At 44.0% G+C, this 25,976-nt stretch overlaps 1 protein-coding gene across 1 annotated transcript in view; it reads left to right on the top strand.

Moving 5' to 3' along the window:
* Positions 1-25,976, top strand: part of fras1 (Fraser extracellular matrix complex subunit 1) — a 757,390-nt gene that overhangs the window by 459,490 nt on the left and 271,924 nt on the right. Inside the window, exons 23-27 of the mRNA XM_070871094.1 lie at positions 2,758-2,904; positions 6,103-6,243; positions 12,340-12,480; positions 20,996-21,136; positions 25,111-25,381. Of these exons, the coding sequence (XP_070727195.1) occupies positions 2,758-2,904; positions 6,103-6,243; positions 12,340-12,480; positions 20,996-21,136; positions 25,111-25,381 (841 nt within the window). The remainder of the gene's footprint in view (positions 1-2,757; positions 2,905-6,102; positions 6,244-12,339; positions 12,481-20,995; positions 21,137-25,110; positions 25,382-25,976) is intronic.

Below are 25,976 nucleotides of genomic sequence, written 5' to 3'. Positions count from 1 at the left end.
GTACAATGGAGGTTCATAAGATTGTTTCCTAGGATGAGAGGGCAGTCTTATGATAAGAGATTGTGCAAAATGGGCCTATACTCTCTTAATTTTAGAAGAATGAGAGGTGATCTCATTGAAACATATAAGATTCTGAAGGGCATTGACAGGGTAGATGCTGAGAGGTTGTTTCCCTTGGCTGGAGAGTCTAGAACTAAGAGGCACAGTCTCAGGAAAAAGGGTAGGCCATTTAAGACGGAAAAGAGGAGGAATTTCTTCACAGGGTTGTGAATCTTTAGAATTCTCTGCCCCAGGTGGCTGTGGATACTGAGGGCTCAAGTTTCGGACCTCCCGCTAGAACGGTGCACATCGGAGAGGTCCGCCTAATTTGTAGAACAAAAATTGCGCCGAATACTTACCTCGCGATTCTCCGATATCTGTAGGCCCATTTCCAGCTCGGCGCGGCGCAGCAGGAGCTGCTGGGGGCGGAGCTACAGCCCTGCGCCAAAAACAGTGCCGGCAGCTGCGCGTGTGCGCAGTAGCTCCTGGCCCTCCCAGCGTGTCCTGTCTCCGGGTGATGACTCTGTCCCAGGCCGAAGGGACGTCGCCCCTATCCCGGGCTGAGTGGCCTGACACAGCTTACCTCGGCGGCGGCAGGACCCGCCCGCCCGGCATCTCGCTGGGGGCGGGCCCCTTCCAAAGTCCGACTGGAAGCCCAGTGTCGGCGGGGCCCATTCATCCCCCCCTCCCCCCCCCCCCCCTGTTCAGCTCATCTCCCTTCCCTCCCCCCCCAGGTCAGCCCCCCTTCCTTCTGCCCTCCGCCCCTCCCCCCAACTCCCCACCCCCTGTTAAGCCCCCCAATTTCTAAGATGCTCCATTCTAAAGTAATTGCTCCAAAAAAATAGGAGCAACTCAGGCCGAAACTTGAGCCCTGAGTCTCTGAATATATTCAAGGCTGAGATAGATAGATTTTTGGAGTCTGGGGAATCAGGGGATATGGAGATCGGGCAGAAAAGTGGAGCTGAGGTCGATGATCAGGCATGATCTTATTGAATGGCAGAGCAGGCTTGGGGCCATAGGGCCTAATCCTGCTCCTATTTCTTATAGGTGGGCACAGTTCAATGGGTGCCAGCTGGCCACTCATATTTGGCATGTTTTCATGTGTGTGGCCAGGTACTGAACATTGCAGGTTCCAGTTGCAATTTTTTAATGCCTTAATACTTTATATCACCCAAGATTACAGCAGGTTAATTTACTGAGGAACATAATAGCCAGGCCTGATTATGTACTCATCTGATGTGTACACATTAGTCCTTCTAACAATAGCTACTGGATAGCAATCAACAGCAGGAACAGTGGCAAATTTTCCCACTGCCTTGCTCTAGTCAAGGGGTACTGAGGTCAATTATAGGATTCTTCAAATATTGGCACACTCCAGTGCATCCCCTGGAAATATTGACACACTCAAGTGTCTAATTCAGGGATGCTAAGGCCAATTGTAGCAAAGTTGTTAGTCTTGCTCAGTGGGTAGCACCCTCGCCTCTGAGTCAGAAGTTGTGGGTTAAGTCCCGATTCAGATCTTGAGCACAACAATCTCTGCTGAAACTCCAGTGCAGTACTGAGGGAGTGCTGCACTGTCGAAGGTACTGTCTTTTGGATGAGACTTTAAACTGAGACCCTGTCTGCTCTCTCAGGCGGACATAAAAGATCCATGGCACTATTTTGAAGAAGAGCAGGGAAGTTATCCCCAGTCTTGGTCAATATTTATCCCTCAATCAACATCACTAAAACAGATTATCTGGTCATTATCACATTGCTGTTTGTGGAAGCTTGCTGTGTGTAAATTGGCTGCCGTGCTTCCTACATTACAACAATGATACACTTCAAAAAGTACTTCATTGGCTGTAAAGCGCTTTGGGGCATCCGGTGGTTGTGAAAGGCAGAATATAAATGCAATTCTTTCTTTCTTCTTTTTCTGGGGAACCCTTCCCTGACATCTGAAAGACAATGCCAATTAGTGCTTTCATTTATATACTACAACAAAGGTACCATATCTGTAGGTCAAAAAATACAGAAACCAATCACAGAACAAGTGAAATCTGTTGGCTTGGTGAACACCCTGAGATCTTAGCGCTTAACGCCTTTTTTTTTAGGGATCCTAGCTTGAAAGTCTTTGGTGTACAATTGTCATTTTAGTGTTGTACTTTTTTAAATGAACAAAAACTTAAATTGAAAAGGCTATTTCCCACCATAATCTGTTGAGAATGTTACCTCTGTACCTCATTTACTAATACTGTCAACAAGATATTGCTGATGTAAATTGTAACTGTAACCATGAAGTGATAGTTTATGTAATAACTTAGATTTCTGATAGCTATTATTAATTTTATTTGCATTGCCATCAGTGATCCCTAAAATATTTCTTTCTAAACTTAGTTAAAGCATTAATGGCCCATTGTGATCTAAGTGCAGCACGTTCCATTTTGGATAGTCTGTCACTATTGGTAACAGTTTAAGCTTTTTGTAATAATTGTTGTGGCACTATCCTGATAAAAATGTAACCATTCATTAATTTCTCCTGCTGTCTAGCATTTGTTTTAACATTTCCAAGCATAAATTAACAGTCATGTGACAAATGAAAGTTATTAATCAAATAACAGGCAGAAAGTTCATCCAAGGCTATTTACAAGCTACTTCATTTTCACGTAAGATGGAACCTGTGATACTATAGTTTATGAGGAAAAACCTCTCAATAGACTATTTGTTTTTGTCTCCTAGCCTGCAGTAGCCAGTGTTTGACCTGTGAGTCTAATTCAGCTTGCTTGTCCTGTAAAGACCCCACTAAAGTTTTGCTCTTTGGAGAATGTCAATATGAGACCTGTGGCCAGCAGTATTACATTGACTACGCAACCGGAACTTGCCGAGGTAAGACAGGCAGACGTTACAGTTTCTTTCCCAGCTTGGAATTTCCTTACTTCATTACTTTGGCCCACTTTAAAAGTCTGATAAGACTTATACATCAAAAAAATGTTGATGTTGCGATTATGGATATTTTAATTGTACAAGGAGATACATAACTCCATGTTGAGTCTTCTGATGTTGTACTACTATGAACAGCAGTGATTCAAGAAAAAGACTCTTAATATGGAGCTACATGCAACCATGTATCGTAACACTTTAATAAATTATTCCAATAAAAAAAGAGTTGTCCACTTGTAAACAATTTGAAAAATGTACTTGAGTACCAAAATGCAAGCCTGCACATTCAAGTGCGAGTGTTGCTATGCGGACAAATTATTGTCAGCTGGGATTCCAGGCAACTCTCTGTCTTTTTTCAGGCTTTGTGAACTAGTATTACTGATTTGCTGGGAGTATCATGGTGGTTCAGAATACAGTCTGCTTATTTTACACAGAGCTCAACAGCGGATTGTGGCAATAGGATTATGGAAAATCCATCCAGTTAAATGCAGGAGAGTGTTCCAAAAAAATTAGATTGTTAGTTGCTAAATCTACTGGTACTTAAATTGGAGATAAGCGCTACATTTGATTTAAGAGTAACACTACTAGAAATGGCTTTCTTGGTGAAAGTAATTTTGATTTTCACTAGAGTTACTAATTAAGAAAGATTAAACAACAATATATTACTTACAGGTTTGAAGTTTGCTGTGATGGGCCTCAGTGATGAATGTTTCTCAAGAAAATCAGAAATCCATATGTTTCAATAACTCAGAAGATTAGATTGTCTGATTGTTGATTGAGAAATAAATATTTGTATTGACTCTGTAATGGACTTAATGCTGTTTAACATTAATGAAAACGTTCACAGCAGAATTGATCCTTGCGTGTCTAAACCATAATTTCAACTCTGATTTACACAGTGATTTTATTTTGGTGATGAAGTGTGCACTGCATCTTATCGTTGACTCTGAACAAACGGTCATGTTCATTAATTATTTATTGTTTGATTGCATTTTGTTTGCCTCCAATGTCTTCACTATTGATTTTTCTTTTCCTTTTATTTGTTTACACTTTCTCAAATCCAAAGTATCACAGAATCTCAAGCTGGAACTTGCACCTATCATACTTATCCCACCATTTCATACTGGAGCTGTGTCCATATTTGATTATCTTAGACCATGGTGGAAACGGCAGGTGAAGGAAGCTGCATCTAAAGTGAACTGACCTGAGTTGCAGTATGGGGTATCTCCAGACTTTTCCATCATAATCTCAAGTTTCACTGCATGCAGGCAGTGACTTCAACCACGTTGATTTATCCATCTTATGCTGAGCATTTGAACCCCTTGGATAATGTTTTAAAGTACTTTGAAAACCAAATGGTTCCTTGGGTTTGCTTCAAATATCATGCTCACTTATTCCACCACTTTTACCAAATGCTCAATAGCAGCTTATATTAGCTTAAAAATTCATTGGATGGAGTGACTGACTCATTTAAAAATTTTTCATGTCATTATCAGTCTTGCATGAAGATTCACCCTCAGGCTTTTGGGATTCATACCCACTTTATCACAGATATGAGGGCCATTTTGAAAATGCACTCTCCTGGTAGCCAAAGCTTCCCTCCAGGAGTGTGATTTAGTAAGGTCGGTTTGAAGGTAGGAGCAGTCTGACACTATACTGAGTGATGATGAATTTCCACAAGGGTTCTCGCATTGGACCTCTGTAACTTTGGCGGAAGATCCTTGGAAACCCTGGAAAAACAGCATGAGCAATGTTTCACCATTCACCGAAATGGACAACTCTCGTGGAAATTCACCCCCCACTTTTTGATTAGCAGTTTCCTCCACTTTACCCTTATTTCTTTTCTGAAGGCAGTGACCTATTGTGTGGCAGTTGGCACTAACAGTACCTTGTCAAAATGTTCATTCTTCAGGTGTGAGTCTTGACAGGTTTTTTGATGGGGTGGGGTAGAGGGGACCATTGTCGAGTCCGGTGGTGTCCACACTCAATATATACATGCCCATTTTCCCACAATGTTATTGGTCAAAAATAAGGAACAGGAACCCTGGCTGATTTTTTTCCCCTCTCAGGCCAATTATAGCACCTCTACTGCTACTGCAGCTGAGATTAGCTGACTCCATAGAGATCAACAATTGAACCTGGGACTTGTATGGTCTGCATGGCTGAGTATGACACAGCAGTTCAATTATCCGTTGAACCATTTGTCAACCAAGGGTGAATATTTGACCCCCACTTTCAGAGCCGAGTTTAAGTTACTATGGTGCTATGCATCTTAATTGCCAATGTAGTTGGATTTCAATGGCCTTCATTTCTGAGGTGTATGCAGCAGAGCTGGTCTCCAGTCATCTTGGTTAATCCTGGCCACTGGACCAAGACCAAGCTCTGTCAAGCCCGTGTGGTGGCTGGTGTGCAATGGCCACCACACGTTAAAAAATCCACACACAGGCATCTTCCACCCTTCAAAATGCAGTTCGGGACCCGGAATATTAGATCCTTCATTGAAACACCTGTGAACTCATCGAACTCATCCCTTTTGGTGTGGAAGCAAATCATCCTCTATTCGAGGGACCACCTAAGGAGAAGTATGTAAATACTGCAGACCTTGGACTGATACCTCGAGTAGTCAGTCTGAGTGTTTCTGCAAGCATGGTAAAAGATAGATTCACCCAAAAAATGCTGGCTGTGAAACCATTTCTGATAGTTTTAATTATGGCCCTATTATATTGCAAAACTACTGCACAAAGTGGGCCTTCAGTATTGAATTACCATCCTGACACTGTGAAAACTACTGCTTACATATTGCAGGGTGTTTCTACAGCAACTGAAAGGACCGCTACCAATTTTTTTCCTAATTTTGATTTATGGTTTTACTAAAAGCCACCATAGACTGGTTTCTGAGGCAGATTTATTTTTCTGGCATATCCAGGCCAGCTGAGCAACTTAGCCACGCTGGCAGCCAGAAAACATCTGCCTCGACCATCAATGACGGTGCCTATGTTGTCATCAAGGATGGCACCCACTCTTGTGTCGGTCGCTGACCCTTCAGAAACAATAGAAATGTTTATTCCTCTCGTGTTTTTCATTAAATATTTGATGTCAATTTGCTATCTTTAAAGAAAATAACGACACACTTTATTTTGATAGAGTGTGACTGGAGCTGCAATGCTTGTAAGGGGCCCCTCAAAACCGACTGCTTGCAATGCATGGATGGTTACATATTGCAAGAGGGCTCCTGCGTAGAACAGTGTGCAGCAGGCTTCTATGAAGCAGGAGAAGAATGCATACGTGAGTCTTCATTACAGTTTCTACAGTGTTTTACATGCAAACATATAAAAGGACAGGAGTAGAAAAGACTCTGGTCCCAAAAAATATGGTACTTATCCTTTTATAAACGATTGCCAGTACTGATTTATCAGTTTACATTGGTGGCAGTCAGATGCCATTGAGAATCAGATTCTCAAAATCTCTTGGGCTAGAATTTCCCTAAAACCGCCATCGCCAGATTGCCGCCCAAAAAGATCGCTAAGATTCTTCAAATAACAGCGGCAAAAAATTGCATAAAAAAAGGAAAAAATACCGCTCGGCGAGAAAATGGATCTTACACGTAGATTCTCGCCGGTTAAACACGATCCTGGGCAAATTGGGAGGTTCTTAACCAAAATGGACTCAAATTTAGACCGAGGCTGCGGTTGGGCCTAGGGAGGGGGGAAAACACAAAAAATATTTTTACAAGGAACAAAAAATAAAAAATCAGAAAACATTCTCGGGTCCCTTTTTAACTTAATTGCTGTAAAATAATTTTAAAAGAATTATAAAAAACCCTTTAGCTTACCTTTCTTTGAAGGGCTACTTACCTACCGCCCAGCTCCAGCTGCTTTTCATGGGTGTTTTTTTTAATCTTACTTACGGGTCACCGCTAAGCCCAGACTTGGACGGTAGCGGTTATTTCGGCAGTGCACGTCAGTGGTCCACTCCCCAGCAATATTTTGAAAACGCTGGCGGAACTCTTTAAAAAATGGAATGGAAAATTTTGCCGGGTGGTTTGCCACCGAAAACGAACAGTACTGCTGAGAAAACCGCCGAAAATGAAGTGGAAATTCTAGCCCCTTGTCTTTAATAATGGTTGGCAAATAAAATTGATTATCAATGCACACGATATATTAATTCATAAAGAGAAGTTAGCTGTTCCACTGTTATTGTCTGAAAATCCATCAATTATGGAATATATTAATTTTGATAGCTCTTATGTACGTAAGAACATAAGAATTAGGAACAGGAGTAGGCCATCTAGCCCCTCGAGCCTGCTCCGCCATTCAACAAGATCATGGCTGATCTGGCCGTGGACTCAGCTCCACTTACCCGCCCGCTCCCCAAAACCCTTAATTCCCTTATTGGTTAAAAATCTATCTATCTGTGATTTGAATACATTCAATGAGCCAGCCTCAACTGCTTCCTTGGGCAGAGAATTCCACAGATTCACAACCGTCCGGGAGAAGAAATTCCTTCTCAACTCGGTTTTAAATTGACTCCCCCGTATTTTGAGGCTGTGCCCCCTAGTTCTAGTCTCCCCGACCAGTGGAAACAACCTCTTAGCCTCTATCTTGTCTATCCCTTTCATTATTTTAAATGTTTCTATAAGATCACCCCTCATCCTTCTGAACTCCAACGAGTAAAGACCCAGTCTACTCAATCTATCCCTCATCTCCGGAATCAGCCTAGTGAATCGTCTCTGTACCCCCTCCAAAGCTAGTATATCCTTCCTTAAGTAAGGTGATCAAAACTGCACGCAGTACTCCAAGTGCGGCCTCACCAATACCCTGTACAGTTGCAGCTGCATTCAGTAGATTTGACAGAATGTCCATCTTCCACTGTGGAGTATGTAGGATTAAATGAATAGAAATGTTTTCATTCCCACAAGATGTGCACCCCATCTCACACAAAACTTTTAGCTTTGTAGATATCTGACCAGAGAGAATTATTGTTTCAAAGTTGTGCATTTTCTGCAGTCTTTATGAAGATATAAATTGTAAATATTCATCTGAGGTACTGATTCATAAATATTCATCTTATAGGAAATCAGAGCTGTTCAGATTTCCCACAGCATTCATTATATACATGATCATAGAATCATAGAAATTTACAGCACACAAGGAGGCCATTTCGGCCCATCGTGTCCGTGTCGGCCGACAGAGATATTCAGCCTAATCCCACTTTCCAGCTCTTGGTCCGTTGCCTTATAGATTACAGCACTTCAAGTGCACATACAAGTACTTTTTAAATCTGGTGAGGGTTTCTGCCTTTACCACCCTTTCAGGCAATGATTTCCAGACCCCCACCAGCCTCTGGGTGAAGACATTTCCCCTCAAATCTCCTCTAAACCTCCTACCAATTACGTTAAATCTATGCCCTCTGGTTGTTAACCCCTGTAGTAAGGGAAATTGGTCCTTCCTATCCATTCTATCCAGGCCCTTCATAATTTTATACACCTCAATAAGGCGTCCTCTCTGTTCCAAAGAAAACAAACCCAGCCTATCCAATCTTTCCTCGTAGCTAAAATTCTTCAATCCAGGCAACATTCTTGTAAATCTCCTCTGTATCCTCTCTAATGCAATTACATCTTTCCTGTAATGTGGTGACCAGAACTGCACGTAGTACTCTAGCTGTGGCCTAACTAGTGTTTTAGACAGTTCAAGCATAACCTCCCTGCTCTTGTATTCTATGCCTCTGCTAATAAAGGCAAGTATTCCATATACTTTCTAAGAAAAACAGAGTATTTTTTAAATGGTGAGTGATTGGGAAATGTTGGTGTTCAGAGGGACCTGTGTGTCCTTGTACATGAATCACTGAAAGTAAACTTGCAGGTACAGCAAGCAATTAAGAAAGAAAATGGTATATTGGCCTGTATTACAAGAGGATTTGACGAACAGTAAAGACATCTTATTGCAATTATAAAGGGCCCTGGTGAGACCGCACCTGGGGAGTATTGTGTACAGTTTTGGTCTCCTTGCCATAGAGGGAGTGCAACAAAGGTTCACCAGATTGATTCCTGGGATGGGGGAATTGTCCTATAAGGAGAAATTGAGTAGACTAGGTCTATATTCTCTAGAGGTTAGTAGAATGAGAAGTGATCTCATTGAAACATACAAAATTCTTACAGGACTTGACAGGGAGTATGTTTCCTCTGGCTGGGGAGTCGAGAACCAGGGGTCACAATCTCAGAATTAGGTGTTGGCCATTTAGGACTGAGATGAGGAGAAACTTCTTCACTCAAGAGGGTGGTGAATCTCTGGAATTCTCTACCCCAGAGGGCTGTGAAGGCTCAGTCATTGAGTATATTCAAGACGGAGATCAATAGATTTTTGAATATTAAGGAAATTAAGGGATATGGGGAAAGTGTAGGAAAGTGGAGTTGAGGTAGAAGATCAGCTATGATCTTATTGAATGGCGGATCAGGCTCGAGGGGCCAAATGGCCTACTCCTGCTCTTAATTCTTATGTTCTTATGTTAACCACCTTATCTACCTGACCTGCTACCTTCAGGGATCTGTGGACATTCACTCCAAGGTCTCTTTGTTCCTCTAGACTTCTCAGTGTCCTACCATTTAATGTGTATTCACTTGTCTTGTTAGCCCTCCCAAAATGCATTACCTCACACTTCTCTGGATTGAATTCCATTTGCCACTGTTCAGCCCACCTGACCAGTTCATTGGTATCTTCCTGCAATCTACAGCTTCTTCATTATCAACCACACAGCCGATTTTAGTATAATCTGCTTTCTTAATCATACCCCCTACATTCAAGTCTAAATCATTGATATATACCACAAAAAGCAAGAGACCTAATACTGAGCCCTTGGAACCCCACTGGAAACAGCCTTCCAGTCGCAAAAACACCCATCAACCATTACCCTTTGCTTCCTGCCTCTGAGCCAATTTTGGATCCACTTGCCACTTTGCTTTGGATCCCATGGGCTTTTACTTTCGTGACCAGTCTGCCATGTGGGACCTTATCAAAAGCCTTGCTAAAATCCATATACACGCCATCAAACATTCTACTCTCATCGACCCTCCTTGTTACCCGCTCAAAAAATTCAATCAAGTTAGTCAGACATGACCTTCCCTGAACAAACCCATATGGACTGTCCTTGAATAATCTGTGTCTTTCTAAATTAAAATTTATCCTGTCCCTCAGAATTTTTTCCAATAATTTTCCCACCACCGAGGTTAAGCGACTGGCCTGTAATTACTTGGTCTATCCTTTTCTCCCTTTTTAAACAAAGGTACAATGTTAGCAGTCCTCCGGCTCCACATACAGAGAAGATTGGAAAATGATGCTCAGAGCCTCTGCTATTTCCTCTTTTACCTCTTAACAGCCTGGGATACATTTCATCCATGCCTGAGGATTTATCCACTTTCAAAACTGCTAAGCCCCTTAATACTTCCTCTCTCACTATGTGTATTTCATCTAATATTTCAGACTCCTCCTCCCTGTCTGCATTGCCCCTCTCTTTTGTGAAAACAGACTCAAAGTATTCATTAAAAACCATACCCACATCTTCCGCCTCCACACACAGATTACGTTTATAGTTTCTACTCTTTCTTTAGTTATCCTCTTGCTCTTAATGTATTTGTAAAACGTCTTTGGGTTTTCCTTGATTTTACTTACCAAAATTGTTTCATGTTCTCTCTTTGCTTTCCTGTTTTCCTTTTTAATTGCACCCCTGCACTTTCTATACTCCTCTAGAGTTTCTGCAGTATTGAGCCCTTGGTATCTGTCATAAGCCTTCCTTTTTATCTTTATCCTACCCTGTACATCCCATGACATCCAGGCGGCTGTAGATTTGTTAGTCCCACCCTTTTTCTTTAAGGGAACATACTTGCTCTGAACCCTCAGGATCTCCTCCTTGAATGCCTCCCACTACTCTGGCACTGATTTACCTTCAAATAGCTGTTTCCATTCCACTTTAGCTAAATCCCATCTCAGTTTAGCAAAATTGGCTTTTCCCCAATTATTCCTGATCTATCTTTGTCCTTTTCCATAACTACCCTAAACTACCCTAAATCTAACTGAATTATGATCACTAACACCAAAATGCTCTCCCACTGATACCCCTTCCACCTGCCCAGTTTCATTCCCTAAAACTAAGTCCAGAACCACCCCCACCTGAGTTGGGCTAGTTACATACTGGTTAAAAAAAGTTCTCCTGAATGCATTTTAGGAATTCCAGGCCCTCTATACCTTTCTGCCAATTTTATCCTCGTTAATATTAGGCTATTTGAAATCCCCTACTATTACTGCCCGGTAGTTGTTGCTTCTCAGAAATTTGCCTATAATTTTGTTCTTCTATCTCCCTCTGACTGTTTGGAGGTCTATAGTACACTCCCAGCAGTGTGATCACCCCTATTTTGTTCTTGAATTCAACCCAAATGGCTTCATTTGATGATCCTTCTAACATATCATCCCTCCTCACAGCTATAATTGTTTATTTAATCAATACTGCGACCCCTCCTTTTTTAGCCCCCCGCCCCCCCTCTATCCCATCTGAAAACCTTGTAACCAGCAATGTTGAGCTGCCATACCTGCCCTCCTTTCAGCCATGTCTCAGTAATATCTATAATAGCATACTCCCAAGTGTCTAGCTGTGCTCCCAGCTCATCTGCCTTATTCCCAATACTCCATGCATTGAAGTATATATCATTTAGCACCGCCTAACTTCCTTGTTATCTATTTTCTAGCCCTTGTTTCCTCTGTCTTCCAAATTCACTTTCTATTTTTCTGCTTTCCAATTTCAGCTTTGCTTCTCTCCCTTCTGAATCTATTATCAGGTTCCCATCCCCCTGCCAAGCTAGTTTAAACCCTCCCCAACAACACTAACAATACCCTGCGAGGATATTGGTCCTAGCTCTGTTGAGGTGCAACCCCTCCGTCTTGTACAGGTCCCACCTCCATCAGAAGCAGTCCCAATGCCTCAGGAATCTAAAGTGCTCCCTCCTGCACCATCTCTCCAGTTACGCATTCTTCTGCTCTATCCTCCTTTTCTGTATTCACTAGCATGTGGCGCCAGGAGTAATCCGGAGATTACTACCTTTGTGATCTTGCTTTTTAATCTCTCTCCAGCTCCCTAAAATATGCCTGCAGGACCTCATCCCTCTTTTTCCAAAGTCATTGGTACTAATGTGGACTACAACCTCTGGCTGTTCACCCTCTCCGCCCTGATGGGTTTAGCAGTTTATTCTGCTTCCCGTTAACGTTTCCAAAACATGTTCACTATTCCACTTGTGATCAACATTTGTGAAGAGATTTTGAAAAACTTTGTACTTGGGAAGTGGAACCACATTTATTTTAACTTTAATAAATACTGATTTAATTGTGCATTCTGCAGGATGTAATGAACGCTGTTTGAAGTGTAGCAGACCCGGTGTGTGTAGCCAATGCGAGACACCTTACTTACTGTTAGAAACACAGTGTGTTCGTGACTGTGAGAAAAGATATTACTCCAATCACAGTCAGCAAAAATGTACAGGTAAGATTTAATGGCTGTTTCTGTAAAGAAAACAAGTGATTCTTATTCTATGCAAAATCTGTTCACATACTTGCAGTGATATATGTGAAAACCTAGGGTTCAATTTTCCCTAATTATCTGCACCGTTTTTTTGGTATGCACCGTTTTTTTGGAGTAAATTAAAATCTCCAACTTTCCCCAAAGTTTCTATGCCAGCATAATTCACTTGGGTACGATTTTTTTAGGCTACGATTTTTTCGCATCGGGGGCGTAACCTAATATCTGCGCCAGTTTTTGACATTTAAGCAAGTTTGGCAAACTTGCATTTTTCCTTTCAAAAGAAGCCCGGGTGGGGGGCGGGGAGGGGGAGCGGGGGCGGCGAGGGCAGTGGAAGCTGAGCCCCGAGCCCCTGTGTCTGGGCAAGGGAGTGATTCTGCTGGCCGACCCTTGAGCCCGGAGAGGAGAGATTCGGTGGTGCTTTGAAAAAAATTCAAGAATTGCTTTACACTTTGTTGTCCCAAATGTCTTCATTGATTGCCTAGCTTCCCATTGTAAGCAAGCCTATTGCGCATGCGCAGACCAGGGTGTGGTCCATACTAGGGCATCCACCTTGGAGAGAGAGGGAAGAAGAGGTGTGAGTGCTTTGTCCTACTGTTTTGAGGTTATTGCAAAGCTACAATTTAATTATGGGGGCAATATTGACAATGCCATACCTCGTGCAAGCCTTCTGCATGATGGTGCTGCGGAGGAGAAGATTCATTAGACAGCATCACGTGAAAAACCTCAGAGCACGTAGGATGATAGGCTGGAGACCTTACTCATATCGGGTTTATCGAAACAGGCATCTACCTGCACTTGAGTGAGGCAAACTGTGTGAGAGGGCTGCGTTTCTGCAAAGAAGTTGTAACCGAGATCTGTGAATTAATAAAAGCAGACCTGCAACCTAGAAGCGTCAGGAGGACTGCTTTGTCAATTGAAGTAAATGTTACAGCTACACTTTCATTCTATGCATCTGTATCATCCCAGACCACAACTGGGGATGTGTGCGCCATTTCTCAACATGCAACACATATCTGCATTCGGCAGGTGACTGCTGCACTATATGCCCGGAGGAATGACTACATAAAGTTCCCCATGACCGTCCAGGCAATGCGTGACAGGGCTGTTGGCTACTTCAGGTTGCTGGCTTCCCCAAGGTACAGGGCTGCATTAATTGTACCCACATCGTCTTGCGAGCACTTTTGGAGGATTCCGAGATGTACAGGAACAGAAAAGGCTTCCACTCCATGAACGTGAGCTTATCTGTGATGACATGCATCGCATCCTGGCAGTTGATGCAAGGTACCCTGGGAGCACCCATGATGCTTTCATCCTACGCGAGTGCTATATCTGCCATGTTTCAGCAGCAGTCAGAGGGGCAGAGCTTGCTGCTGGGTGACAAAGGTTACGGCTTTGCCACTTAGCTCAAGACGCCCCTACGCCTAACCCGGACGGAAGCTAAGCGGGAATACAACATGTTGCACATTGTGACGAGCAGCATAATAGAGAGGACCATTGGCATTTTGAAGCGCGTTTCCGATGCCTGGATCATTCCGGAGGCTACTTGCAATACTCCTCTGAGATTGTCGGTCAGTTCACTTTTGTCTGCTGCATGCTGCACAACTTAGCCATTGTGAGGACATTTTGAAGGGGGAGGGTGACCAGCCAGATGTCGTGGTGCATGTAGGTACCAACGATATAGGTAAAAAACGGGATGAGGTCCAACAAGACAAATTTAGGGAGCTAGGAGCTAAATTAAAAAGTAGGACCTCAAAGCTAGTTATCTCAGGATTGCTACCAGTGCCACGTGCTAGTCAGAGTAGGAATCGCAGGATAGCTCAGATGAATACGTGGCTTGAGGAGTGGTGCAGAAAGGAGGGATTCAAATTCCTGGGACATTGGAACCGGTTCTGGGGGAGGTGGGACCAGTACAAACCAGACGGTCTGCACCTGGACAGGACCGGAACCAATGTCCTCGGGGGAGTGTTTGCTCGTGCTGTTGGGGACGGGTTAAACTAATATGGCAGTGGGATGGGAACCTATGCAGGGAGACAGAGGGAAGTAGAATGGGGGCAGAAGCAAAAGATAGAAAGAAGAAAAGTAAAAGTGGAGGGCAGAGAAACCCAAGGCAAAAAGCAAAAAGGGCCACATTACAGCAAAATTCTAAAGGGACAAAGTGTGTTAAAAAGATAAGCCTGAAGGCTCTGTGCCTCAATGCGAGGAGTATTCGTAATAAGGTGGACGAATTAACTGCGCAGATAGCTGTTAACGGATATGATATAATTGGCAGCACGGAGACATGGCTCCAGGGTGACCAAGGCTGGGAACTCAACATCCAGGGGTATTCAACATTCAGGAAGGATAGACAGAAAGGAAAAGGAGGTGGGGTGGGCATTGCTGTTAAAGAGGAAATTAATGCAATTGTAAGGAAGGACATTAGCTTGGATGATGTGGAATCGGTATGGGTGGAGCTACGGAATACCAAAGGGCAAAAAATGCTAGTGGCAGTTGTGTACAGACCTCCAAACAGTAGTAGTGAGGTTGGGAACAGCATCAAACAAGAAATTAGGGATGCGTGCAATAAAGGTACAGCCGTTATCATGGGCGACTTTAATCTACATGTTGATTGGGCTAACCAAACTGATAGCAATGCGGTGGAGGAGGATTTCCTGGAGTGTATTAGGGATGGTTTTCTAGACCAATATGTCGAGGAACCAACTGGAGGGCTGGCCATCCTAGACTGGGTGATGTGTAATGAGAAAGGACTAATTAGCAATCTTGTTGTGCGAGGCCCCTTGGGAAAGAGTGACCAGAATATGGTAGAATTCTTTAAGATGGAGAGTGACACAGTTAATTCAGAGACTAGGGTCCAGAACTTAAGGAAAGGTAACTTCAATGGTATGAAACATAAATTGGCTAGAATAGACTGGCAAATGATACTTAAAGGGTTGATGGTGGATAGGCAATGGCAAACATTTAAAGATCACATGGATGAACTTCCCTGTCTGGAGTAAAAATAAAATGGGGAAGGTGGCTCAACCGTGGCTAACAAGGGAAATTAAGGATAGTGTTAATTCCAAGGAAGAGGCATATAAATTGGCCAGAAAAAGTAACAAACCTGAGGACTGTGAGAAATTTAGAATTCAGCAGAGGAGGACAAAGGGCTTAATTAGGAGGGGGAAAATAGAGTATGAGAATAAGCTTGCTGGGAACATAAAAACTGACTGCAAAAGCTTCTATAGATATGTGAAGAGAAAAAGATTAGTGAAGACAAACGTAGGCCCCTTGCAGTCAGATTCAGGTGAATTTATAATGGGGAACAAAGAAATGGCAGACCAGTTGAACAAATACTTTGGTTCTTTCTTCATAAAGGAAGACACAAATAACCTTCCGGAGATACTAGGGTACCGAGTGTCTAGTGAGAAGGAGGAACTCAAGGAAATCCTTATTGGGCAGGAAGTTGTGTTAGGAAAATTGATGGGATTGAAGGCCAATAAATCCCCGCGGCCTGATGGTCTGCATCCCAGAGTACTTAAGGAAGTGGCCCTAGAAATAGTGGATGCATTGGTGATCATTTTCCAACAGTCAATCGACTCTGGATCAGTTCCTATGGACTGAAGGGTAGCTAATGTAACACCACTTTTTAAGAAAGGAGGGAGAGAGAAAACGGGTAATTATAGACCGGTTAGCCTGACATCACTAGTGGGGAAAATGTTGGAATCAATTATTAAAAATGAAATAGCAGCGTATTTGGAAAGCAGTGACCGGATCGGTCCAAGTCAGCATGGATTTATGAAAGGGAAATCATGCTTGTACAAATCTTCTAGAATTTTTTGAGGATGTAACTGGTAGAGTGGACAAGGGAGAACCAGTGGATGTGGTGTATTTGGACTTTCAAAAGGCTTTTGACTAGGTCCCACACAAGAGATTGGTGTGCAAAATTAAAGCACATGGTATTGGGGGTAATGTACTGACGTGGATAGAGAACTGGTTGGCAGACAGGAAGCAGAGAGTCGGGATAAATAGGTCCTTTTCAGAATGGCAGGCAGTGACTCGTGGGGTGCTGCAGGGCTCAGTGCTGGGCTATTTACGATATACTTGAATGATTTAGATGAAGGAATTGAATGTAATATCTCCAAGTTTGCAGATGACACTAAAGCTGGGTGGCGGTGTGAGCTGTGAGAAGGATGCAAAGAGGCTGCAGGGTGACTTGGACAGGTTAGGTGAGTAGGCAAACGCATGGCAGATGCAGCATAATGTGGATAAATGTGAGGTTATCCACTTTGGTGGCAAAAACATGAAGGCAGAATATTATCTGAATGGCGGCAGATTAGGAAAAGGGGAGGTGCAACGAGACCTGGGTATCATGATTCATCAGCCATTGAAGTAGGCATGGAGGTACAGCAGGCAGTGAAGAAGGCAAATGGTATGTTGGCCTTTATAGCTCGGGGATTTGAGTATAGGAGCAGGGAGGTCTTACTGCAGTTGTACAGGGCCTTGGTGAGGCCTCACCTGAAATATTGTGTTTAGTTTTGGTTTCCTAATCTGAGGAAGGATGTTCTTGCTATTGAGGGAGTGAAGCGAAGATTCACCAGACTGATTCCCGGGATGGCAGGACTGACATATGAGGAGAGACTGGATCGATTGGGCCTGTATTCACTGGAATTTAGAAGGACGAGAGGGGATCTCATAGAAACATATAAAATTCTGACGGGACTGGACAGGTTAGATGCAGGAAGAATGTTCCCAATGTTGGGGAAGTCCAGAACCAGGGGACATAGTCTAAGAATAAGGGGTAAGCCATTTAGGACTGAGATGAGGAGAAACTTCTTCACTCAGAGAGTTGGTAACCTGTGGAATTCTCTACCGCAGAGAGTTGTTGATGCCAGTTCATTGAATATATTCAAGAGGGAATTAGATGTGGCCCTTACGGCTGAAGGGATCAAAGGGTATGGAGAGAAAGCAGGAAGATGGTACTGAGGTGAATGATCAGCCATGATCTTATTGAATGGTGGTGCAGGCTCGAAGGGCCGAATGGCCTATTCCTGCACCTATTTTCTATGTTTCTATGAGGCAACAGCAGCTGGTAGAAGACCCACCTGAGGTGACAGTGGCTGATGATGAGGAGGAAGATGCAGATGACGAGGAGGAGGAGGACGAGGAAACCATGCAACTACCTGAACCCGGTGCACGACGGCGGAGGAGGGCGGAACCTCATGTCCCTTTAACCATTGCTCGTGTCTTGCGCCAGCAATTCATTCGTGAATGCTTGGCTGCCTGAAGGGTCAGCAGCATCTATTTAAAATGGACCATGTTTACTTTTTGGACCTGTTCTGTAATGTTGTGTTGTGTTAATAATGGAACAAATAATGCAAATGATTCAGTTATAATTTTAATGTGTATTTTATTCAAATGTTAACATTTGCTTGTACTTAACTTAAACTTTAATAAAAATATTCTTGCATCACACTTTAAACTATTCAGTTAAGATCACTTACAAACTTTTAAACTTGTAAATTATATCACTGACAAAAAACTTTTAATTTGAGAACAGTTACAACAGGAACAACAATAATAATAACAACAAAAACAACAACAACAACTACAGCAGCAGCAAACAAAGGCTGCACCCATCTCTCCTTCCCCTTATTCTAAGACTAGCCACTGCGCTTGGTCTTGGTGACTCCACCCCTGCCCGCTGGCGGTGGCACAGCATTTCTCGGGTTGGTACGGAACTTATTTTGAGCATCTCGGGTAATGCGCACTTCTTGTTGGAGGGGGCGGGGGGGGAGCATGGGCAGGTGGTAATGTGGAAGGCCCGGATTGGGCATCTTCAGAGGTTGGTCTGGGAATTGGAGTAGGAATGGAAGTTGATTCCGTCAATGGCCGCGGGGTCTAGGCATGTTCCCTTATTGCAGCAGCTACTTCCGACATTCCGTCGCTCAAGTGTCCCGACAGCGTCTCAACTACCTCCAACATTACCTCCCTCATGTGCACCGACAGTGTGTCAGCACCCTGCGACATTCCCTCCCTAATGTGCACCGACAGTGTATCAGCACCCTGCGACATTCCCTCCCTCATGTTCACTGACAGTGTATCAGCTACCTGCGACATTCCCTCCCCAATGTGCTTGGACAGTGTTCCTAACGAGACTGTTGTTACTTCTCCCGACAGTCTCGATACGTTATCACCCACCCCACCGATGGTGTCTCGGAGTGATCGCGTTAGGTCAATGCTCTCCCTACTCATTGCCTTCATCTGAAACCACATCTGTTGCATCCTGCATCTCAGGATAGCGCTGTCGAACTCCCCTTCCCCTCCTCACCCTGGGTGCAGCTCGCTGCATCCCACTGGGACCCGCAGCCTCGGATGGTTGGGCCTTGGATGTGGCTGGCTGCACCCCACTGGGACCCGCAGCCTCGGATGGTTGGGCCTTGGATGTGGCTGGCTGCACCCCACTGGGACCCGCAGCCTCGGACGGTGGGGCCCTGGTTGCAGCTCCCCCACTGGAACCCGCGGACAGTGTGAAACCAAGAAATGTCCCAACACTCGCACCACTCAGGAAAGGGGCTAGCACCTCAATGGGCGGCACCAGCATCTCCTCCAGAGTGAGTACAAGAGTGGGGGCTTCATCCTCCCCCTCCCCCTCACCCCCATGCTCTTGGTCTGGAAGGTTGGATTGGAAGATGTTCTCCTCTTCAGGCTCGCCCACGTCTGCATCGGCTTCAGCCTCGTCAGGGTTGGCCTCATGTTCTGCAAAATATAACAGAACAGACAAAGGGCTAGCAGCAGAGGAGGGGGTCAGGGTGGCATGAGTAGGCACACATAGCACAGGCAATAGGCTCATTTGAAGGACCACGATGAATGATAGCACATTGCATCAACCGAAGTGTAGCAGATGGAGGCATCCCCATGAACTGAAGCATGCCTAGCCCGCGCAGTACTTAACATTTAGCAAAGCCAGACTGTGGAATTTGCAAGACTTACCCTCTCCCACAAGTGTGGGTTCAGCTTATGCAGTGGTGGCTGCTTTTCTCCAGGCAGGACCCATCAAAGCAGCGACCCTCTCTTCCAAAGGTGTCAATGGTTGCAGATTTGCCGGGCCTCCTCCTGTTCAAGTTCTTTCCCTTTTGTGTGGGTCACCTTCCTCTGCAAAGATGAAAATATAACTTTTTAGAGAGGGTGTCTTTCTGCTGGGTGAGACATACAGATGGTCACATTTACAGTTGCAATTCCAGTGAATAAATTAAATTTTACTTACATCAACTGCTTGACCAAGGTCCTGCCACTTCTTTTTGCACTGGCCTCCAGACCTCGGGATGGAGACTATTGCACAGTAATCTTGTAAAAGTTGGTTCCAGCATTTCTTCATTTCTTTTGGTGAAACTCTTATTTGACCTCTGCTGGTGTCCAGCTCAAGATATCTGGTCTCAGTTACAGTAACTAGGGCCTCCACATCGTCCTGTGCAAAATTCTTTATCCTTGAGCCGCGTTGCGTATTGCAGCTCCGATTTTTTTCCACTCAGAATAAAAGTTCTCACACACAACTGGCTCTTTAAAAATGGCTGAATACAGACCGGGAGGTGTACTGGGCATGCGCGCCCATACTAGTCACGTAGAAAAAGTATTTTTTTTCCCCCCGCGCATGCGCAGAAGGGGGAGCCTCCTTTTTTCGGTGCAGACCTTAGTTTCCACCCCCCAAAGCTAAAGGACAAGCTGCATGGCGCCAATTTCAAAAATTAGAAAGGGGAAACTTTAAAGTTTTTTTTGGCGTAGTAGGTCCAAAATAAAACGGGCCTATCTTTTCAAATACACCAAATAACGGCATTGGGGAAAATTGAGCCCATAGTTCTAGCTCCTGTGGTATCTCAGTTTGTAACTGTTGTCCAGGAGTAGACATGAAGGTTGGCTCATGGTTGTGTTGGTTAGCTAATCTCACCTGGGATTCTACAAATAGCCTCAGCACTCTTGCAGGCAAGGGAGAGGAAAATATCAGAGGTATGAGTATCGAGCAGCCATGTAATCATACCCCTCTCGTAATCAGCGCCTTCAAGAGCTAATGATTTTGCGTTTGAATAAGTACATCCCTGCAGAGATGTTGATTATTTGATAATTTTTTAATAGATGAATACAATTGTCTTATTAAACAAAGCCAGCAGTAGATCAAGTTGATACTTAGTGATCATGGCTAGATCCAAGAGCTAGATACTATGCCTTGGTGCATAGAATAATAGGACAATAATGTAATGTTCTTGTACCGTACTGTACAGTATTTTCTGTATTGTAATATACTATTCAATAATTTGCTCTTCCCAAGTCATTGATGAATAACTTACAGGTTTACCTAATGTTTGCTCCAAAAGTCCCCACTGACGTCATGACTGACATTGCTGATATATTTGGCCTTGCGTGCTTCTGATCAACTTGTTCATTTTTTGCTGAATGTTTCCTCAGTTTCAGCCTTTTCACTTGTTATATCTTTTCCTCTAACTTGTAGCTTGTTCCGCTGGGTGTTTAGAATGTGACAGCGCCTTGCAGTGCAAGCTGTGTGACAGCACCACCTTCCTGAAGAATGAGCTCTGCGTTTCTGATTGTGGTTCAGGTTACTATGGTAATGTCCACAAGAGAGTATGTGAAGGTAAGAAACTGTAGAAATAAGGGCTGACTCCCCGATATATGGGAAATGCAGCTGCGATCCCTGCGCTCTTGTGTGCTCCCATTTAAGTAAGGTGGCCTCCCGACCCCACCAGGTACATTTAAATAATTCACATAGGTTCTGCGGATTTCCTGGGTATGCAGAGAATGTTATGGCAACAAGTGGGTAGGGAACAAAGATGCAGCAGCTATTGAAGGGCGGTTGCACTTAAAGTAACGTTTAATTTTGTTTGGAGTTGACTGTTTAACCCGAGTTGCACACGGAACTCGCAATCTGCCGCCAACTCCACGACAGCAAGGCCGAATAGAAAGCTCATGCTGAACAGGATGTTAGAGAGGAGGGTGGCAGTTAGAGGTCTGACCAAAACAAAGTTTTGTACTTCAAAAATTCAACAAGCAGCAGTAAAAGCTATTGTATGAGCAATAATGCAGAAACATCAGTACATCCAAACAAAATCTCCAGCAAAAACCTCACTTCTATGAACCACTCAGTGGCAGTTTTTAAAATAGACACTCCCAAAATCACCTGTTTAAATGTGCATGTAGCACACAAAGATTGGACCAGCAAGGAAACATTTGTTGTGGGATCATTTAACATGTATTTTAATAATTTCCGAGGGCATATCGATGTCTATGCATGCTGCCAACATGGCCTCAAAAATCTTATTCCACTGGCGACTTTTGTGCTGAGGCTGACCTGCCCGATTCCACTCTGCTCACACAGGATACGAAGGGACACTCCCCAAGTGTGACATTGGGGAATCGGCCTTATAACGCTCGCCTTGTTTTTAATGTTTGTTAGTCGTATTCACTAGAGAAAGATAACTGGACCAGATAATCTTTTTTCATTCAATTCATTGATTCGAAGGAATGATTTAGAACTGCAGTACTGATTACAGATGCAGCAGACAAAATACAAGAGAATCAAGCAGAGTTTTGATCAAGGAAGCCAGGTATTGATTAGATCTTTTGCCTGAGACATCAGGTAGACAACTATCTATGTTTCAGATACTATCAGTGCACTGTACTGTTGAGTACACCGCTGCATTTTAGAAGCAAAGAACAGGTTTGTGAATAACTATGTAATTAAATGGGTAGTAATTGAAGATCAGCTGCAGCATCAATTTCTCTCAGGCACAACTTACAAAATAATAACGTTAGATGCCTAATGGATAAATATCATTTGTGTTTGGTTTGTCTGCAAGGCTCCATCGTGGAATCCATGGAATCTGTGTTTGAAGTTAGTCACACAAATAGTTGACTGAGTGGAAAGTGGGACTAAACAAATAAACTTGCAGTTATAAAGTGCCTTTCACGACCTCAGGAAGTCCCAAAGTGCTTTACAGCCAATAAAATACTTTTTTCACTGCAGTCACTGTTGTAATGTAGGAAAAACGACAGCCAATTTGCACAGAGGAAGCTCCCACAAACAGCAATATGATAATGAGCAGACAATCTGTTTTTAGTGATGTTGGTTGAGGGATCAACGTTGGCCCCTCCTCCATTTCGGCTGGCCCCAAAAGTTTTGTCACCATCCTTCGCCTGCTCCACGACGACATGCAGGCCGTGCTCCTGCCAACGGATCCACCACAGACCCAATCCACGTTCGGACCGGGGTCAAGCAGGGCTGCGTCATCGCACCAACGCTTTTCTCGATCTTCCTCGCTGCAATGCTCCATCTCATTCTCAACAAGCTCCCCGCTGGAGTGGAACTAAACTATAGAACCAGTGGGAACCCGTTCAACCTTCGCCGTCTCAGGTTAAGGTCGTCCCATCCTCTGTTAGTGAACTACAGTACGCGGACGACGCTTGCGTCTGCGCACACTCAGAGGCTGAACTCCAAGCCATCGTCAACACCTTCACTGAGGCATACGAAAGCATGGGCCTTACGCTAAACATCCATAAGACAAAGGTCCTCCACCAACCTGACCCCGCCACACAGCACTGCCCCCCATGGCACGGCCCTGGACCAACGTGGACCATTTTCCATACCTCGGAAACCTACTATCAGCAAGGGCAGACATCAATGATGAGGTCCAACACCACCTCCAGTGTGCCTGCGCAGCCTTCGGTCACCCGAGGAAGAGAGTGTTTGAAGACCAGGACCTCAAACCTGGCACCAAGCATGGTCTACGGGCAGTAGTGATACCATACCCACCCTCCTATATGGCTTAGAGACGTGGACCATATACAGCAGACATCTCAAAGCGCTGGAGAACTGCCACCAATGCTGCCTCTGCAAGATCCTGCAAATCAACTAGGAGGATAGACACACCAAAGTCAGCGTTCTCGCTCAGGCCAACATCCCCAGCATCGAAGCACTGACCACGCTTGACCAGCTCCGTTGGGCGGGCCACATCATCTGCATGCCCGACATGAGACTCCCAAAGCAAGTGCTCTACTCGGAGCTCCTACACGGTAAGCGAGCCCCAGGTGGGCAGAGGAAACTTTTCAAGGACAACCTCAAAGCCTTCTTGATAAAGTGCAACATCCTCACCGGTATCTGGGAATCCTTGGCCCAGGACCGCCCAAAATGGAGGAAGAGGCATCAGGGAGGTTGCTGAGCACCTCGAGTCTCATCGCTGAGAGCATGCAGAAATCAAGCGCAGTCAGCAAAAGGAGCATATGACAAACCCACCCACCTTTTCCTCTGCCTCACCTGTGACAGAGACTGTAATTCCTGCATTGGACTGTACAGCCACCTGAGAACTCACTTTTAGAGTGGAAGCAAGTCTTCCTCGATTTCGAGGGACTGCCTATGATGATGATGAAATGTTGGCCAAGATACCGAGGAGAACATCTGCTTTTCTTTGAAATAGTGCAATTTTATGTCCACCTGAGAGGGCAGACAGGGCCTCGGTTTAACATCTTATCCGAAAGACGGCTCCCCTGACTGCAGTGCACCTTCAGTACTGCACTGGAGTGTCAGCCTAGACTTTGTGCTCAAGTCCCTGGAGTGGAACTTGAACCAACAACTATCTGACTTGGCAAGTGGGACTAGATGTTAAGGTGCAAGCGTAAAGTTAAGCAATTGTAAACAATGTGGCATGTATAAGTTAGTGGGAATATGCCATGTCAGAGATAGTTTTGGTACAAGATGAAACTATGCTAATTGGTCGCTGCCATGGCAAACTCCTCTGATGTGTGAATGCCTTGGAAACCATTATTGGTACCACATCTGTGGGCTACTTCATAATATTTAGTTTTGTTTTTAATATATAAAACTTAAAGAAAGTATAGTCATTGGCCTTTCAACTCTTGAGACCTGGGTTTAAATGCAGCCCAGACTGATGGGATAAAAGTCTTCTCGGTTTGCAAACTGCAAGGGTACTATTTAAAATGAGTTTGAGCTATCTGAATCTAGTTCCAGCTCCTGGGCATGGGCTTTCAGCACAAAACATCGAATGAGGTACCGATTAGTAATGTTACTTCGATGGGCCTGAGTTTGGCTGGTGTGGGAAATAGAAAACAAATGTCATTCTAATGCAGGTGGCCTGCTCTTCTGGGGTTGTGGCTGAGGCACTTTGTTAGAGTAGAATGGAGGGAGCTTTACTCCTCATCTGGTTCTATCAAGCTCTCTCCTTACAAAATGGCCATTCAATGGGCCTTCCTCTGCTGCCCCAGGATTTACCACCACCCCTCTCCTGGTGGTCCCTGGGGTCCGTGGTGCCAGCGACGGAAGGCAAGGAAATGGGTTGCCTAGTCTCACCTCCCTGTCACCCATCACGTGGCAGGGCGATGAATGGGTAGCAAGTAACCTTCACCGCTGAGGCCAGGGTTGCAAATTCCAGGTCAGGGCACGAATGAGGCGGGAGACCTCTCTGCCTGATGTTTCTTGATTTTCACCCTCTATACTGCCCAACTTCGAGCTGGTATAGCAAAGGAAATCCAGCCTTAGCACTTTGAGTAAATCACTCTATCCTTAAACAAACTTAATGAATATTTTTATCTTTACAGTTAATGTTTATGCACCTGTCCTTCACACGAGCAGCTCTGTACTTGTGGAAATTGGTGGGAGCCAGGTACTGAGCACTTCCTTTATGAGCTTATATGATGCTGACACACCCATTGACAATCTCATTCTCCATATTGTCAACCTTCCTGACAATGGAAAACTGATTAAAATGGAAAAAGGGAAGGAGTTCCATCTTCAGAAAGGTGACACATTCACCGCCCAACAGCTGAGGGAGCACAACATCCGCTTTATTCATGACAAAGAAAAATCAAGGTAAATGTTTTTGCAGAAGCGGACCTCTTCAATGTTCACTGCATATTCTGATCTTCTGACATTAAGTTATTAATATCAGCATACACTATTGATAACAAAACACTTCCTCTTAGTTAAGGAACTGCTTTTATGTAGAGATTTGTAAACTCCAATAAATCAAATTTGAAACTCATGCAGCTCTATACAGTGTGATTTAAATTTGCACGTTTAATCTAATTACACTGACTGTCCTTGAAATAGAAATGAGGTGCATTAAAATATAATAGTATCAGGAGAAGTATTGTATTTGTAATAATAATGTATTTAAGGCCAGAAAACACTATATGATGCATAATTATAAATGAGGCCAGAAGTTTTCAGGTCAGGCAGACAATGTTAGTCAAAACCGAGAGTTTGTGGGCTCTCTTCTGATGATACAGTATGTGCAACTTGGCAAATCCAATTAAAGAAAGCAGTTTCATTTTAAAGAATAATGCTAGTCAGCAATATTGACAACTTTTCCTCAAAGATAAAGCCCGTCTCTGCTCATTCAGCATCCCAGTTGCGTTAACTTTTGCGGATTAAGCTCCTGACAAGAGAGATTCTTATTCCAAGT

The sequence above is a fragment of the Pristiophorus japonicus genome, chromosome 2 (assembly GCF_044704955.1).
Source record: "Pristiophorus japonicus isolate sPriJap1 chromosome 2, sPriJap1.hap1, whole genome shotgun sequence".
NCBI lineage: Eukaryota > Metazoa > Chordata > Chondrichthyes > Pristiophoridae > Pristiophorus > Pristiophorus japonicus.
Note: the sequence above shows the minus strand (reverse complement) of the source record. Positions and strands in the feature narration are given on the sequence as shown.